This window comes from Miscanthus floridulus, chromosome 2 (assembly GCF_019320115.1).
Source record: "Miscanthus floridulus cultivar M001 chromosome 2, ASM1932011v1, whole genome shotgun sequence".
NCBI lineage: Eukaryota > Viridiplantae > Streptophyta > Magnoliopsida > Poales > Poaceae > Miscanthus > Miscanthus floridulus.
In genome coordinates, this window is record NC_089581.1 from 12,578,113 (window position 1) to 12,595,557 (window position 17,445).

The window sequence follows — 17,445 nt, forward strand, 5'->3', positions numbered from 1 at the left end:
CATTATCGTAAATTAGTATATAAAATTATGGTAAATGGAGGTGGCTACAGAATAACTTATTCTGTAGCTGGCTACTGAATAGCCTCTCCCTATATATATATATATATATATATATATATAGAGAGAGAGAGAGAGAGAGAGAGCGCGCGCGCCATGGACGACGACATGCCACCCTACCTTGCTTACAGCGACCGGCAGCGGCATAAGCGTTGTCTTGGTTTGTGCACCTCCTAGCCACAGGCGTGTCCACGGAGCGGATGTGCTCGCCATCTCCGGCCCTGCATCAGGGATCTCCTTCCTAAGTCCTCACACCGACGCCGCGCTACCAAGAAAGACCGAGCTCACCATCAAAGGGAAATGAGAAGGCCGTCACTGTCGAAGGAGGCCGCCACTGTCCGCGGACGTTTCCACCTTGCCGGACTAGCACGTTTCTACTACCTTGTCCACCAAAGGAGTAGGATTCCGATTACTATGCGGTCGCACCCGTGTCCCCCTCGCGGTGCACTGGATGATACCCCGGCCGGCGTCGCGTCGCGTCGTGTCCGGCCGTCCCGCTCTCTCCCCAAATTCGCACTTCCGTCGGGGGCCAGTTTAGTTCCAAAATTTTTGGCAAAATAGATACTGTAGTATTTTCGTTGTTATTTGACAAATAGTATCCAATCATAGTCTAATTAGGCTTAAAAGATTCGTCTCGTGGATTTCGTCTAAACTGTATAATTAGTTTTATTTTTTATTTATATTTAATACTTCATGCATGCGTCTAAAGATTCGATGTGACGGGGAATGTGAAAAATTTTGTAAAATTTTTGGGAACTAAACTGGGCCCCATCAACCATCATCCATCCATCAGACCATCACGTACGCCACCCATCAACCATCATCCATCCATCAGACCATCACGTACGCCGCCCATCTTATCTATCCGCCGTCACATCGTACCGACTGCACCATCAATTTTTGGGGCATAATAACAGCATGTGAAAAGAAGAGGCGAGAACCAGCTGATGACCACGACAGACGACGACTGAGACGAGACCCTTCGTTCCTCTCTTGTTTCTTGCATGGCATGCAGATAGAGAGACATGGAGTGACAGGAGGGGTCACAGGTCGGTACTACTGGTGCGGTGCAGTGGTGCTCGTGCTCAACATGAACATGGCATCTTTTGTGAGCTTCCGTGGGCCTTCACATGCATGGCCGCCCGGTTCCGGGTACCACTGTCAACTGGTGCTGACTTCTACTCCTACTTCTGGGCTCTGGCAGCAGCATCCTGTCACGAGGTCACTCGGTCACCCCTCACTCATCCACTCGCCGGTCGCCGCTCTGTATTGCACTTGCACCAAGCAAAGCGAGAGTCAAGAAGAAAGAGATATGGCGTGTTGTGGCAGGCTAAGCTTTGCCTAGCCTTGCCAGTGCTAGAATTTATACAGTACATGGCCTAGACACTCCACCACCTAGAATGGATGACAAGGCGAGTCGAGCAGAAAAGAAAACGAAGGCACCCTACGCAAAGGAAAAGGTGCTTGCTTTGCTCGTGATCTTTGATGAAATCTCTACCCGATTCAGTCAGAAAATCGATTCAGACAGATGGGTCACTCCAAGCAAATCAACCCTACGCAAACGTTTTATGCAGGATCTTCGGACGATTATTTAATCCGTTGCATTTCAAGTTGTGAATTTTGTAGGAATTGCCTATTCATCCCCTCCTTCCATATGGGTTTTTTTTGCGTCAAGCTTCCACTAAAAAACTGTGCCATCATCTTTTTTTTGGTTCTTTCTGATAAAAATTGTTGCAAAACTGTTGCCGTCCTTTCTTAAAAAAAATCCCCTCTCTCCCTCAAGGCAATATCTCGGCCCTTTCATTTGAAAGAACAAGAGCACAGAAATATATCAATTGAGCTACTCTTAGATTATTGGCTCACTCACATGTACTTAGCTTGCGCAACAATATCAGGCATCTCTTTTAATATGAGCAATTGAGTGATGATCATTTGCATGCACTTGAGACGATTTTGTACTACTCGATGGTACAATGAGAGATTCATTATTTAAGACATCTAACTGTGCTTGATGGTTATAGTGATTCAAATTGGGTATCTGATGATGTTGATGAGTTTTATACCATAGTGGGTTTGTGTCTACTCTTGGTGGTGGTGCAGTTTCAAGGAGGTCTTGAGAATAGACCATTTTGACGAGGTCAACCATGAAAACAAAACTTTTCCTACTTTGTATACAGCTACTGCAGAGGCAGAATAGTTGTGTGAGCCCTTTATGGACTTGAATGTGGTGGAGAAAACAAATATTGGCTATCCTTATGAACTTGACAAGAAAGCGGTTGTTGTCAAAGTGAACAGTGCTAAGGATTGCTTCAAGTATGTCACGAAGTGAAAGTTGTGGCTTATGAACTAGTGAATCATGTGATAGAAAATATATCGAGGGTTATCACAGAATGTGATAGAAAATATATTAAGGGAGATACCTTTAGAAAAATCTAGGAGATACTTTAGAAAAGGGCTACACAAAGTTTGATAGAAAATATATCAAGCGAGATGAGTATGAGTCCCGTATGAGTTTTACCATAGTAATAAGCAACCTTCTTTTTTATTGGAGATCCCTTGACTACGGCGTGGGAAAGCCAAGTTGTTGGTTAAAATAGGAGAGTAATCTACAACCCACTCTAAGTAAACATGTAATACTCTCATAGTTGTAAGGCAGGTTGATGACATGCTTTAATGTGTTTCTATTGGCTTTAACAAACAAAGATGCTATCATATAGAGCACTTTTGGAAGAACACAATAGTATGAGTCTCGCTGTTAAACATTGTGGTCTACAAGACTTGGGTGATCCCTGTATAGTAACTTCATGCAGAGACGAGGGAGTATGACGAATGTGCCACAATGGCTTGCGCCAAGGGGACCCTCTCTCCCCCTATCTTTTTATTGTAGTTGTCGATGTCCTTCTTTGCCTCATGCGACACCATTGTCCCAAAAGCACTATTTCACACCCTATCATTGATGATCTCCCCATTCCCCGGCCTATACAATACATAGATGGTACCCTTTTCTCCTCCTTGCTTCAACATAGGTTATTCATTTGGTTAAGGACGCCGTTGACGCTTTTGCCAATGCCACTGGTCTAGCAACCAATTACCACAAAACTTCTTTTCCTCCCATTAATTTACCTCCTAGCTCTGTTGATCGGTGATCGCATGGCGAACATTCTTGCCACCCTCTGCGAACATTCTTGCTCTGGTTGGCTCCTTTCCGTAGCCTTACCTTGGGCTCCCCCCTACCGACGCACAAGATCATCGTCGTTGACTGCCACCCTCTGCTAGCTGTGACAAATACCTTGCTAGTTCATGTGCCACTTTACTCAATTGCGCTAGGACGCTTATTATCTCCTCCGCTGTCCTTAGTTCTCTCCCCCTCCACTACATGGTAGCCATCAAACTACCCAAAGATGTTAGTAAGGCTACTGACCGTAGGTGTCGTGCTTTCTTTGGATTAGGGAGGATACTTGCCATGAACACTAGTGGTTTGGGCCTAAAGGATCTCGTTATTAAGGCCTTGTTGCTTAGGAACGAATGTGTGCCCCAAGAACACTATTGGTTGGGCGTAAAGGATCTCGAGACCCAAAACAAGTTCATACTCATGAGATTTGTTGGTAAGCTCTTCTCCAATGATCTCCCCCTTGGAAGCATTGGATTCTTGGGTAGGTCAATGAACATGGCCTCACCGCCAACATATCCTCTTTCCTACCTTTTGCTCATCATAAATGACGACCTTAACTCTTATCGTGCTCTCGCCAACATCTCCATAGGGAATAGGGCAACAGCCGCCTTTTGGGTTGATACTTGGTTGGGTCTGAAACTCTAGTCACTTCCTATCTTGCTCTTTTCTCTCACAACAATTGGCGTAATGTTTCAGTTCAATATATTTTTAGAATGAGATGGAATTGCGCCTTAGGTTGCAATCGACAAATGTTGCCTAGTGCGACCTGAGTCTTTACTTTCAAACCTCTAGTAGGTATAATTGTGTCAGACGTCCCATGTTAGATGTATGTCTTCTAACGACAAGGACTACCGCACGAAAGATGCTTACTCATTACTTATTTCGGCTCACGATGAGGATCTTGACAGTTCCAAACCACATGGAGATCTTTGGGTAGCTTTTTCCAAAAGACTATCTGAGTACTTGAGCTAACCTCTTCCACAAGCATGTCGTCGATGGAGAGGACTCCCAGCGGTGCGGTGCCACTACTAAAATGAGGGCTCACCATTTCTTCAAGTGTCCCGAAAGCTCGACATTCTAAGACACTCGGGCTTGAAAATCTTGTCTAAGCACAAGCAGGCGAACTCTAGACTTTGCCTGATCTTCTTGACGTCCCGCCCGCTGGGTGGCACTCAATGATGCTCACGATTCACTAGAGAATCTAGGAAGCAAGAAACAGTTTCACCTTTCGGCATGAACTGTTTGGTTGTCCGCTGCATACTTTTGATCGTTTGTGGTGATCTAGACATTTGGATTCACCATTTTGTAAACTCGCTTCACAAGATCACAATGTAATTCTCCGAACTCCTCCCTTTAAGCCCCGTTCGGCTTACCCCATATTCGGCTTGTTCGACTTCTTTTTTCAGACGGAATAGTGTTTTTCTCTCCCAACAATTCAGCCAGAACAGTGTTTTCAGCCAGTTTCAGCCAAAATTCTACCAGCCGAATGGGGAGCTCTTGCTATCTCGCTTTTTTTATTGAAATATTTTGGTGAGGACCGTCTCGACCCTCCTAGTTGCATTAAGACAAACTTGCCCTATATGCGGGGTAGACTACTAGCAGTCAGGTACTAGTTAGACTTTGAGTGAAACTTTGAGTGAAAAAGTTAACTGGAGTGGGTTTGGGAACTATGTCAAAATAACCGCACGGTCTCACTTTCGAGGAGTCATTTAAAAACAAACTAAATTTATAGAAAATATTATCAAATTTATATTTCCTTATATTATAAAAATACTCTATTTTTAATCTAATGATACTTATTATCATAAATATTAGTATATTTCCATATATATTCTATTGAACTTTAAAAAGTTTTCTTTAAAAAGCGTGATATGTACCTACTTTGGGGTGGAGGGAGTAGTTTAGAAATGTGATTGGTACCCACTAGGACAATTTTGGAGTATTGACACCAGTGCTATATTTGGCTCAGAGCCGATATCAGCTGCTCTCGTTGCCATGCATGCAAACGAGCAGAGCAGGAGCTGCAGACGGATAGGTAGACAGATACTTAATAAAGAGATTTGAGGCTGATTTTGCTGAATGGTTTCAGTATGCGTCCAGCCGGACGTATCAGATAGCAGAGCACGATACAGGCGATGATATCGGGATTGATTGCAGATACAGGCGATGATATCCGGATTCATTGCAGAAACGGGTGTGTATGTACTAGTCAACGTACTCAATCCGACAACTAACAGCGTAAGATTTTGAATACTGAGAATCTACGAGATTCAGAAAACTGAATCCACACAGGCTTGACCACCAGAAAAAAAAACGCAAATCAGTGAGATCTCAGCACTTAGGTGAGCAGTTAAATAAACATGGAATGTATTAAGCCAAGGTCATCAAGACATCCGATGGCAGCAGTAAAGAAATAGCAATGGCAACAGAAACTGAATCCAAGCATAAGTACAGAGGGTGATTCCCATTTGCTTGTATGTACAGGGTACGAACAAAGAGTGACTGCATGAAGGTTACTAAAACGATTCTGATGAGCTTCAGTCTTCACAACTGCAGCGTTCCCAAAAACATTGTTACCGGTTAAGCACTACAAATGTTGTACGATTAGCCCCCTCGCTGCATAATAAGCAAAATACACCAGCGTTATCATGTGAGAATAGATAGGGTCCGCTAAACATCACTGCGCAAAGCACATAATGAACAAAGGTTTAATTAGACTACACAATGGAAAACTTGTTTTTGCTCAACCATTACAAAGACCTTCGCGATTTCATTATATGAAACACTGAATAGAGAAGAATTCTGAGTCAAGCAGTGAGCTTATGTTCAGATTCCAAGCCAACAAAAAAACATTGGATTGTCTAACTGTCAACCATATACAATGATGGGAGTATCCATCATTCTACAGTTCAAAGTTTAAAACCAACTAGATATCATCTGGTATTGTAAATCCACAACCTATTGGCATTCATGAATGCTGTCATATGATATGGGCCGGAAAAGTTCACTTGGCAGAGCTTAGTAGAAATGCTGGCCCCATTTGTTGAGAGAACAGTTTAAGAGAGGAGTAAAAAGATTTATGGAATAACTGATCAAAACCTTTTCATCTGCCTTCCATTCTAGTCATAAAGATGCAGATATGAAAATGAACAATTGATGGTCAATCAAACGACTAATATGGATCGTGAATAGTATAGCAGCAATACAATTGTTATTAGACCTGCTTCACAAATTGACCATGGAAGGCAAACATGAAACAATAATACTATTTGAAAAAGTAAAATATTTAGGTCTAATTGGAAAAGATGAACCTAACTACATACACATACAGAAATACTTCATGTTATTAGTATAGCAAAAAGGTGAGTCTAGCCACATATTAAGAAAGAGTAGCCAGAAAATTTAATCAGAAGGTGATCACGGAGCACTTACCAGTAAGTTGTTGGAATCTGACTTCACAAGGTCTGATTTCATGCAGTGGAAGCCGGTATGCCAATTTTCTGCTGACTTCCCTTGACGTAACTCAATCTGCTATCGTATGAGTTGTCCATTTGGTTACCCATCTAGCCATAGTCTATGATTCCATAAGGTGTGTAATGATAGGGATATGGGTATGGATAAGCCAAATAAGGACCATTGTAGTAAGGGACATAGGGTAAACTGTGTGGAGAGTACATTCCACCCTTGGCCATGTCCATTGAATCATAACACCTACTGTGCAGAGAGTACATTCCGCCCTTGACCATGTCCATTGAATCATAACAGTGTCCATTTTGATACCTGCGCCGATCATTTGGTTCAGCATTTTTAGTTTCCACGTTTATCCCGTTCAAATAATGAAACCTATCCTTTAAAACCTTGACTGTAGCTTCCTTGGAATCAAATGTGACAAAGCCAAAACCCTTTGGCTTTCTTGTGTCTCTATGAGAAATCACGACAGCATCAGTTATCATGCCAAACCTCTCAAAATAATCTATGAGATGGTCTTTGGTGACATTATCCCCAAACCCTCCCACAAATATCTTCAAACCAGCATTTGAATTAGAGGTAGTGCTAGTCTGTGCAGATCTTGTTTCTTGTTTCTTTTCTGCCCTTAGCACATTGACCTATACATCACCAGCATCAATCAAATGATTTTTAAGTCAAAATCATATATACGAAGAATTTTTCTAAAGAAGAAAATTGCTTACAAAAAAAAAAGAACATAGTAGAATTTGTATAACTTTGGACCAATTTTTTTGCAAAAAAGTCACAGCACACAAGCTTATATCAGTAGATAAATGAAAACAACTGATTCAACAAACCGACCAACAAAATATTAAATAGATCAAAATAAGTTTGCATTATCCAGAAAAATATCACATTGAGCTTCTTCTTGGCAAGTCGCGGACCTGATAGGCATAGGAGTCTACTATCAGAAAGAACATGATAGATCTATAGGGAGTGGGGACAAACATCTCTATAGCCACACTTCCTACAAAATACATGAAATCATCAAGAACTATCGATTTTTATACTTGACAACCTTGCTTCTTATGGGTTGAAAACATGTGCCACCTCGCACATTCTCACTACACATATACAAGCAACCAAAGTACAAAGTTCTGAACTGCAGACTGTGCACCTCCACCCAAGAGATACCACATTGACAATGCAGAATCCGAACTTATGGACCACGACAACCAAAACAAAGGGTGTGCCCATATAGAAGGATTTGAAATACAGTTGCTCAGCTTGCATTGGGGACAAGCAAGCAAGAACTAGTGGTTTTAGCAGAAGGATGCAATCCTCATTCACTTGCATCTTCTCTTACGAAGCAAGCTATGGATTTGAAGTGTCCCGAAATTATCTAGACACAGGCTTCAATTTTTCAACAGGAATTTTACATGCATAGCTAAACTCAACTCGTGTTTTTTAAGCACCTCAATTTCACAGTAGTAGTGAAAGCTTCGATTTTTCAACAGGAATTTTACATACTAACATAGCTAAACTCAACTCGTGTTTTTTAAGGACCTTAATTTCACAGTAGTAGTGAAAGGAACAATCTGATCACGAGGCTAGACAGATCAGTACCACGCCACAATTCCCGTAAGCAAACTTAGACTGATCCCACACTGCCTTAATGTCTACTGATCCCATAAGGCATAAGCTCTAAGCCCAGAAAACACAGTATCAACTACAGCTTGCGATTTCTTAGTACGAGTAAGAACACAGAACATCCAAACATCGCCGCCGCCGCAAAGTGGTTAATTTTAAACGCCGGCGATAAATTAAGGATTAAAAAAAGCTCACCTTGCAGCCGAAAAAGGCGTCGAGCCTGTTGCTCTCCTTGGAGTCCAAGGCCCTGAGCACCGCCTCCTCGTCCTCGAACTCGACGAAGCCGAAACCGCGGCCCCAGCCGTCCGGATACGCCATCACCAGCGCTTCCACCACGTGCCCGTAGCGGGCGAAGTGGGCCCTGACCATGTCCGCAGTGTACCCCCAGCGCGGGATCCCGCCGATGAAGAGCTTCCGCGGCTCGTGCTCTTTTTCCTCCATCCCGGCGAGGAGCGCTTCTGCCTGAGCCGCTGCCGGCGGGGCACGAGACGGCGAGGAGTGGGGGGGGGGGGGGGGGGGGGGGGGGGGGGGGGGGGGAGGGGAAGGCGGTTAGGGGGGAGAGAGGGGAGCGCGGTTTCGGTTCGGAAAGAGCGGCGCGCGTGGGCGAAAGAGGCGGAGAACTGAAACGCTTTGCGCTAGGGTTGGTTGGGTTTGGGCTGGCAGAGATTTAAGCGGGTGAAGGGGTGGACGCGGCCCGTGTTGGGTCAGGACTCTGCTTCCTGGGCCAGTGTACATTCGACGCGCTAACGTTCAGAATTCTGTTGGACTCGGTCGGTCTTGCGAGGGACTCCGCGGAGGCCGGGGCGGGCCGTGTAGAGTCAAGTACACCTTCTACTACAGGGCTACAGCAAAACGCATGGCTTGCAGGCAGGGATAAAAACGGATCAGATACGAACGAATATCATTGATATTATATTTGTTTTCATATTTCTGTTCGGATTCAGATTCGAATACGGATAGTGTCAACCATGCCGGATAGAATACGATTGGATATCGACATCATAAATATGTGATTTGAGGATTCGGATACGGATATGATATTGGGTGTTGAATATCCGGACTCGGATACGGACAGATTTAAACCCCTATAACGAATTCGGTATCGAATACGGTCGGAAAATATCCGTACCATTTTCACCCATACTTGCAGGGAACGATGGTGATATATATATATATATGATAAGCCATAGTTGAAAGTACTATTGACTAATTTAGTATAAGATAAAAATATTATTCGTTGGTTGAGAAAGTATGGTTATAAACTAAGCGATCGTGGATTATTTACTGCTGGCTAGTTTGGTGTGAGAGAAAAACACTGTTCCCAACTAAAAATTTACGATCGTTTACGAGCAAGCGAACAGGCTGCACTACGATAGTTGCAGCCTTGCAGGGAGAAACGGGGTCGTCAGGAAGAAGGAAACGATGTGGTTGGCCGGGTCGCGATGGGCGGGCGTGGGAGCGAGCCGGCAGGTGCGAATGGGATAGGGATAGGGATGAAAACGGATCGGATACGAACGGATATCACTCATATTATATTTGTTTTCATATTTTTGTTCGGATTCGGATTCGGACACGGATAGCGTTCGGATACATATACGAATACGGATTGACTCGGTTACGGATACGAATAATGAGTATCGAATACGGTATGAATCGGATTCGGAGAAGGTCGGATACAAATATCTATTCGGATATTGAGTAAAAGCAGCATATATATAGTTCATTTTTTCATTTGAGAAAGTTTGAACAAAATGTAGTTCAAATTTCACATGTGTGTGACATGGTTTCAGAAAGTCTATATGAGATTCAAAAATTTGTGACTAGTGTTTGATAAAACTTTCTCAAATGGGAAAATGAGCTATGTAACAATTGTAGATCTTGCTGAAATGATCAAACTTGGTATTCAGAGTTTTTTCATCTGAGGTCATTTAGTGTCTCATTTGAGCAAGTTTGACCAAGTCAAATTTGGTCAAATGAAAAAACAACACTTTGACTCTAGTATTATAAACTCTAAATGACTTCAAATTGAAATATTTTGAATACCAAGTTTGTTCAACTCATCAAGATCTACAATTGTTGTTTTGGTCAACTTTCCATTTGAGATAGTTTGGATGGTTCAAATTTGTGATTTTTAAATTTCGACGCCTACAAACTAGTTTTCGGAACCCTAGATTGTCTCAAATTGAAAAGTTTTGAATACCAAGTTTGTTCAGATCATCAAGATCTACAATCCTTATATAGGCCATTTTTCATTTGAGAAAGTTTGAATAAAATATAGTTCAAATTTCACAAGTGTGTGATATAGTTTTAGAAAGTCTATATGAGATTCAAGAATTTGTGACTAGTGTTTGATAAAACTTTCTCAAATGACAAAATGAGCTATGTAACAATTGTAGATCTTGCTGAGATGATCAAACTTCGTATTCAGAGTTTTTTCATCTGAGGTCATTTAGTGTCTCATTTGAGCAAGTTTGACCAAGTCAAATTTGGTCAAATGAAAAAACAACACTTTGACTCTAGTATTATGAACTCTAAATGACTTCAAATTGAAATGTTTTGAATACCAAGTTTGTTCAACTCATCAAGATCTACAATTGTTGTTTTGGTCAACTTTCCATTTGAGATAGTTTGGACGGTTCAAATTTATGATTTTTAAATTTCGACGCCTACAAACTAGTTTTCAAAACCCTAGATTGTCTCAAATTGAAAAGTTTTGAATACCAAGTTTGTTAAGCTCATCAAGATCTACAATCCTTATATAGGCTATTTTTCATTTGAGAAAGTTTGAATAAAATGTAGTTCAAATTTCACAAGTGTGTGACATGGTTTCAGAAAGTCTATATGAGATTCAAGAATTTGTGACTAGTGTTTGATAAAACTTTCTCAAATGGGAAAATGAGCTATGTAACAATTGTAGATCTTGCTGGGATGATCAAACTTGATATTCAGAGTTTTTTCATCTGAGGTCATTTAGTGTCTCATTTGAGCAAGTTTGACCAAGTCAAATTTGGTCAAATAAAAAAACAACACTTTGACTCTAGTATTATGAACTCTAAATGACTTCAAATTAAAAAGTTTTGAATATCAAGTTTGTTAAACTCATCAAGATCTACAATTGTTGTTTTGGTCAACTTTCCATTTGAGATAGTTTGGATGGTTCAAATTTGTGATTTTTAAATTTTAACGCCTATAAACTAGTTTTTGGAACCCTAGATTGTCTCAAATTGAAATGTTTTGAATACCAAGTTTGTTTAGCGCATCAAGATCTACAATCCTTATATAGGCCATTTTTTCATTTGAGAAAATTTGAACAAAATGTAATTCAAATTTCACAAGTGTGTGACATGGTTTTAGAAAGTCTATATGAGATTCAAGAATTTGTGACTAGTGTTTGATAAAAAATTCTCAAATGACAAAATGAGCTATGTAAAAATTGTAGATCTTGCTGAGATGATCAAACTTCGTATTCAGAGTTTTTTCATCTGAGGTCATTTAGTGTCTCATTTGAGCAAGTTTGACCAAGTCAAATTTGGTCAAATGAAAAAACAACACTTTGACTCTAGTATTATGAACTCTAAATGACTTCAAATTGAAATGTTTTGAATACCAAGTTTGTTCAACTCATCAAGATCTACAATTGTTGTTTTGGTCAACTTTCCATTTGAGATAGTTTGGACGGTTCAAATTTATGATTTTTAAATTTCGACGCCTACAAACTAGTTTTCAAAACCCTAGATTGTCTCAAATTGAAAAGTTTTGAATACCAAGTTTGTTAAGCTCATCAAGATCTACAATCCTTATATAGGCTATTTTTTCATTTGAGAAAGTTTGAATAAAATGTAGTTCAAATTTCACAAGTGTGTGACATGGTTTCAGAAAGTCTATATGAGATTCAAGAATTTGTGACTAGTGTTTGATAAAACTTTCTCAAATGGGAAAATGAGCTATGTAACAATTGTAGATATTGCTGGGATGATCAAACTTGATATTCAGAGTTTTTTCATCTGAAGTCATTTAGTGTCTCATTTGAGCAAGTTTGACCAAGTCAAATTTGGTCAAATAAAAAAACAACACTTTGACTCTAGTATTATGAACTCTAAATGACTTCAAATTAAAAAGTTTTGAATATCAAGTTTGTTAAACTCATCAAGATCTACAATTGTTGTTTTGGTCAACTTTCCATTTGAGATAGTTTGGATGGTTCAAATTTGTGATTTTTAAATTTTAACGCCTATAAACTAGTTTTTGGAACCCTAGATTGTCTCAAATTGAAATGTTTTGAATACCAAGTTTGTTTAGCGCATCAAGATCTACAATCCTTATATAGGCCATTTTTTCATTTGAGAAAATTTGAACAAAATGTAATTCAAATTTCACAAGTGTGTGACATGGTTTTAGAAAGTCTATATGAGATTCAAGAATTTGTGACTAGTGTTTCATAAAACTTTCTCAAATGACAAAATGAGCTATGTAACAATTGTATATCTTGCTGAGATGATCAAACTTGGTATTCAGAGTTTTTTCATCTGAGGTCATTTAGTGTCTCATTTGAGCAAGTTTGACCAAGTCAAATTTGGTCAAATGAAAAAACAACACTTTGACTCTAGTATTATGAACTCTAAATGACTTCAAATTGAAAAGTTTTGAATACCAAGTTTGTTCAACTTCTCAAGATATACAATTGTTGTTTTGGTCAACTTTCCATTTGAGATAGTTTGGACGGTTCAAATTTGTGATTTTTAAATTTCGACGCCTACAAACTAGTTTTCGGAACCCTAGATTGTCTCAAATTGAAAAGTTTTGAATACCAAGTTTGTTCAGCTCATCAAGATCTACAATCCTTATATAGGCCATTTTTTCATTTGAGAAAGTTTGAAAAATATCCGGATAATATCCGTTTTAATAATCCGGATATATCCGATAATTATCCGGATTATCCGATATCCGCCAGATATCGATGATATTACATCCGTATTTGATATCCGCCTAAGATATCCGTTTTATTATCCGTATCCGAAAAAAATTACGGATATCCGAGTAACTATCAAATAAGTGTTTATATTTGTTCGGTCGAACGGACGGTCGAATAAATATCCGTACCGTTTTCATCCATAGATAGGGACGACATGGAGTCATGGGCGAGGATGACATCAACGGGCCGGGGCTGGGGCCCGGGCGGTCTCTTTGCGCCACGCCACTGCGAGGCTCCCGGCGGTCGCTCGATCGGTGTCCCTCGTCGCCACCAAGTAACGGATCGGTGCGGGCCCCTCGTCCCCATCGAATCGTTGTGTGTGGCTCAGGCCTTATTTAAACCCAGACGGTAAAGCTTGGGTGTCGTATCGAACGTTGCGTAGAGGTATTCGGATATTAATAAAAAAATAAATTATAGAATTCGTAGGTCATAGGATAAATTTATTAAATCTAATTAATTCATTATTAGCACACGTGTTATTGTAGCACTTTATTGTTAAAATATGGACTAATTAGATTTAAAAAATTCGTCTTGCAAATTAGTAGTAAACTGTACCAGTGGTGGAGCCAGGATTTATACTCAGGGGGGGCGGTCGTTAGGGGGGCCGGCTTAGTCTTTTTCATTACGATAATTTTATTATCTAGTTATGTTTTGTATGATTATATTATCTAGAAGATATTAATAAATATATATGACAAGAATTTTATATAATCTCCCATATTAAGTCACACTACTAATTTTTTTTTGTTGTGAAACATTGGGGGGGGGGGCATGGCCCCTGCCAGCCCCCTGGCTCCGCTAGTGAACTGTACAATTAGTCATTTCTTTAGTCTATATTTAAAACTCTGTCCAAATATTCGATGCGAGGCATAAAAATTTGGTGTGGAGCTCACAAAAAGACGGCAAAGGCCCAGCTTTCCGCCTGTTCACTTCACAGGCACATGACACAACACAACTACACGACACGACGCTGGTTCCCGTCGTGCATAGGCCCCTGGTTCTCGATCCTGTAGTCGAGCGATCGATTTTTCTAGTCTACATAAGTAAAATACGATGACACTGTTGTTGTGATGTCAGTTACGGTGAAAATCACCGGTGACACTTTCCGTGCAAGTGCCGTGCCGGAGCATTATTAAAAATATATTTTTTCTTCGCTTTAATTCACATCATGCTACATGTAGCACTTGATTATGCAATTTACACGTCAACACGGGCCCCACCTCTGGCCGTAGTAGAATTGCTAGCGGCAGATAGCTGCATGCACCGTGCTAGCCTCAGTGTGCCCCATGTTTCCAGTTCACCGTAGCATGCACGCGTCCGTCCGTCCGTCCGTGCCAAAACTTCACCAGTGCGAGGACCCGAGAGTCGTTCTACGTCATGAGCGACGCCAGCCCCAGCAGGGGCACCGCGGCCGCCGGCGGCCTGCTGCGGCATCAGGTCGTACGCGAGCCGGCGGAGCGCGAGGAGCCTGCGCGCCTCGCGGAGGCGGCGCGCGAGCGCGGCGGCCTCGGCGCGGAGGCGCGCGTTCTGGCAGCGCACGGCGAGGTCGTGCCGCGCCAGGGCCTGCAGCCTGGCCTCCAGCTCCTGCTTCTCGGCGCGGAGCCGCGCCGCCGCCTCCCGGAGCTCCTCCAGCCGCTGCTGCTTCCGCGCGCGCGACCGCTGCGCCGACAGCCGGTTCGACATCTTGCGACGCTGACGCCGGAGCCGTTCCTCCTCCTCTGGGTCCGCGTCCCTCGCCGCCTCGGCCTCCTCCACCGCCGCCGTGGACGCGGCCGCGGCTGGCCTCGACGACGCCATCACCTGGTCCAGGCTAGGGCACGACTCGGGCCCCCACGGCGTGAACCCGCACGTGATAATGTCCATCGTGCCGCAGCTGGACGACGCAAGGTCAAGGGCGTCCTGCACAGACAGCATGTCCTTCTCCCCCACGCTACGAGAGCTAGCAAGGGACTACGTATCCGCAATTCCAGAACTAGGTGGGGCGAGTAGAGAATCGGGGAAAAGGGAGGAACGATGATGAAACGCCGGCTATTTATAGAGGAAAAACGGAGACCCCGAGCCTGCCGACGGCGAGGTGGGCCCGCCGCTGTAGTGGGCCACCGTTACGTGGGGCGTCTTCCTTCTTCCCTTCCCGGGTGGCTGTTATTAGCCCTCCTTTTTCCACAGACCCGCTTTACTCGTGGCAACCAAAGATTCAGCCGCCCCGCTAGTATATTCGCGTCGTCTTATCCGCCCCGCTACTACAAGTACGCCCGCCTGCACTCCATCCGACGGCGGAGGATGATTTGGGCATCACCAACCGACGGTTGGCGATATGGTCATCGAGTAACGAACACCGGTGCGGTCGGGCGCGCCGCGCTTTCCTCGTGTGCCCGCTGGTGTGGTGCGACGTGAGGGGGATCCCACGAACGCCCCCGGGCGCGCGTTGTAGGCTGTAGCTTAGCCACGAAGGAACTAATGGTCCGCGACGCGTGCACACGTGCCGGGCTGCCGGCTCTCCCCGTCCGGCGCCGCGGCGCGAGCACCATCCCCGGAGATAGCTAGCAGTAGACTGTCGACTTGGGCCGCGAGGTCGCCCGCGTGGCGGCTCGCCGGAAGCTCGCGGCGCCCGGGCCCCGGCGCGCGCGCGGCACAGTGAGGTGCTGTGGCGGATCGGAGGCCGCGTGCGTGTACGTGTGCGACGTGCGGTGCTTGGCTCGACCTGCTGGCTGATGTGCTGTTGCGAATCAATTGCGAGGCCGCGGAGGGGCACACGTCACGTTTTATTTCGTAGGGTAGCGTGCACAGAACCTAACGACCGGAAGGAGAACTCTTATATTATATTATAAACTCTTTCTTCTCATACAACATGCGTGTTCGAGAAAAAAAAAAAGAATTTCTCCTGCACCTTCGTCGTCCATTGCATGCGGGCTAGGAAACGCCGCAGGTTCAAAACAACGAGCAACGACGTCGTTACACACGTATCTCAGGGCTGACAACACCTTTGTTCTAAGTTGACGGGGACCGGTGCCTACTATACGTGCGACCGCGTGTGTGGGTGACTGGCCTGGCACCGGTAGAGAACAGACTTTTGATCCTCAACTAAAATAGACTCGAGTCCTGAAATTTTTTTTTTTTGCCCCCAGGACTAGAAATACCTTTAGTCCCGGTTGGAGGCTCCAACCGGGACTAAAGGTCCCTGCCCAACGGCTACTGCGCCAGACAGAGGTGGCAGAGACCTTTAGTCCCGGTTGGAGCCACCAACCGGGACTAAAGGTAGACTTTTATTTCCGGTTGGTGGCTCCAACCGGGAGTAAAGTCTACTCCCAGGCCGTGGCTGCGCCCGGGGTTGAAAAGTTACCTTTAGTCCCGGTTGGATCCACCAACCGAGACTAAATGTTCTCCCTTTATAAATCGGCCGTCTCCTTCTTCCTCCCCGAGCCTGAGCTCAGCACATTTTGAAGCTCACTGCACTGGTGTTCTTACTTCCTCCCTCCCTCCATTGTTTCTCCATCCATTCTTCGATTCCTCCGTCGATTTCTTCGATTCCTCCGTCGATTCTTCAGTTGTAAAGGTTACCAATATCATACTCTCATTTTTCACCATTTTCTTATGCCATTTTATTCACTATATATATTTATGGTTCTTTATTGTGGTTTTTTTTTCATTTGTAAGCAATTTGAGCTCAAAATCACTTCAAGCTTGCATATTTACATGAAAGAAGGTTAAAGTATATATAAATATAAACTTAGAAAATAGTTAGAAAATTATAGCAAATCCGTACTAGTTGAACTTGCAGACCGTGTTCAGCTCGGCGAGCATGTTCTCTGCCGAGCGGTAACGGACGTCAAGGAGGAGTTTTGATTCTACGAGGGAGAGCAACAACGGTCGTGGAAGACCGTGTTCCCTTCCTCGTAGAATCGGAGCTCTTCCTTGACCAAGTACGGTGCCGTCCGGTGGAGAAATGCTCGCCGAGATGATCACGTAAGCAAGTTTAACTAGTACAGATGGTTATTTATTCACATGTCCCGATATTGTCGCAGTAGTCTGTCAATCACCGTACTTTTTATTTTAACTTTTTATGAAATAAAAAACTTAGAAAATAGTTAGAAAATTATAGAAAATCAGTACTAGTTGAACTAGCGGACCGTGTTCATTTCGGTGAGCA

General features: G+C 43.2%; 1 protein-coding gene and 1 pseudogene across 1 annotated transcript; both read right to left on the bottom strand.

The window, feature by feature from the left end:
* Positions 1-5,579: 5,579 nt before the first annotated feature.
* LOC136537951 (heterogeneous nuclear ribonucleoprotein 1-like) lies at positions 5,580-8,840 on the bottom strand. The gene is made up of 3 exons (XM_066529927.1): positions 8,522-8,840; positions 6,662-7,335; positions 5,580-5,845 (listed from the first exon to the last, which is right to left on the bottom strand). Exons 1-2 carry the CDS (start codon positions 8,765-8,767, stop codon positions 6,793-6,795), a joined length of 789 nt encoding a protein of 262 aa, XP_066386024.1. The 5' UTR covers positions 8,768-8,840; the 3' UTR covers positions 5,580-5,845; positions 6,662-6,792.
* A 5,688-nt stretch (positions 8,841-14,528) lies between these two features.
* Positions 14,529-15,288, bottom strand: LOC136537952 (ocs element-binding factor 1-like; annotated as a pseudogene).
* Between the last annotated feature and the right edge of the window lie 2,157 nt (positions 15,289-17,445).

Bases quoted from the DNA above. Each gene is read 5' to 3' on its own strand.
- LOC136537951 (XM_066529927.1), bottom strand. From the start codon at position 8,767: ATGGAGGAAAAAGAGCACGAGCCGCGGAAGCTCTTCATCGGCGGGATC. The intron at 7,336-8,521 runs GTGAGCTTTTTT...GGTGATGTATAG, and splicing joins ACGCCTTTTTCGGCTGCAAG to GTCAATGTGCTAAGGGCAGA.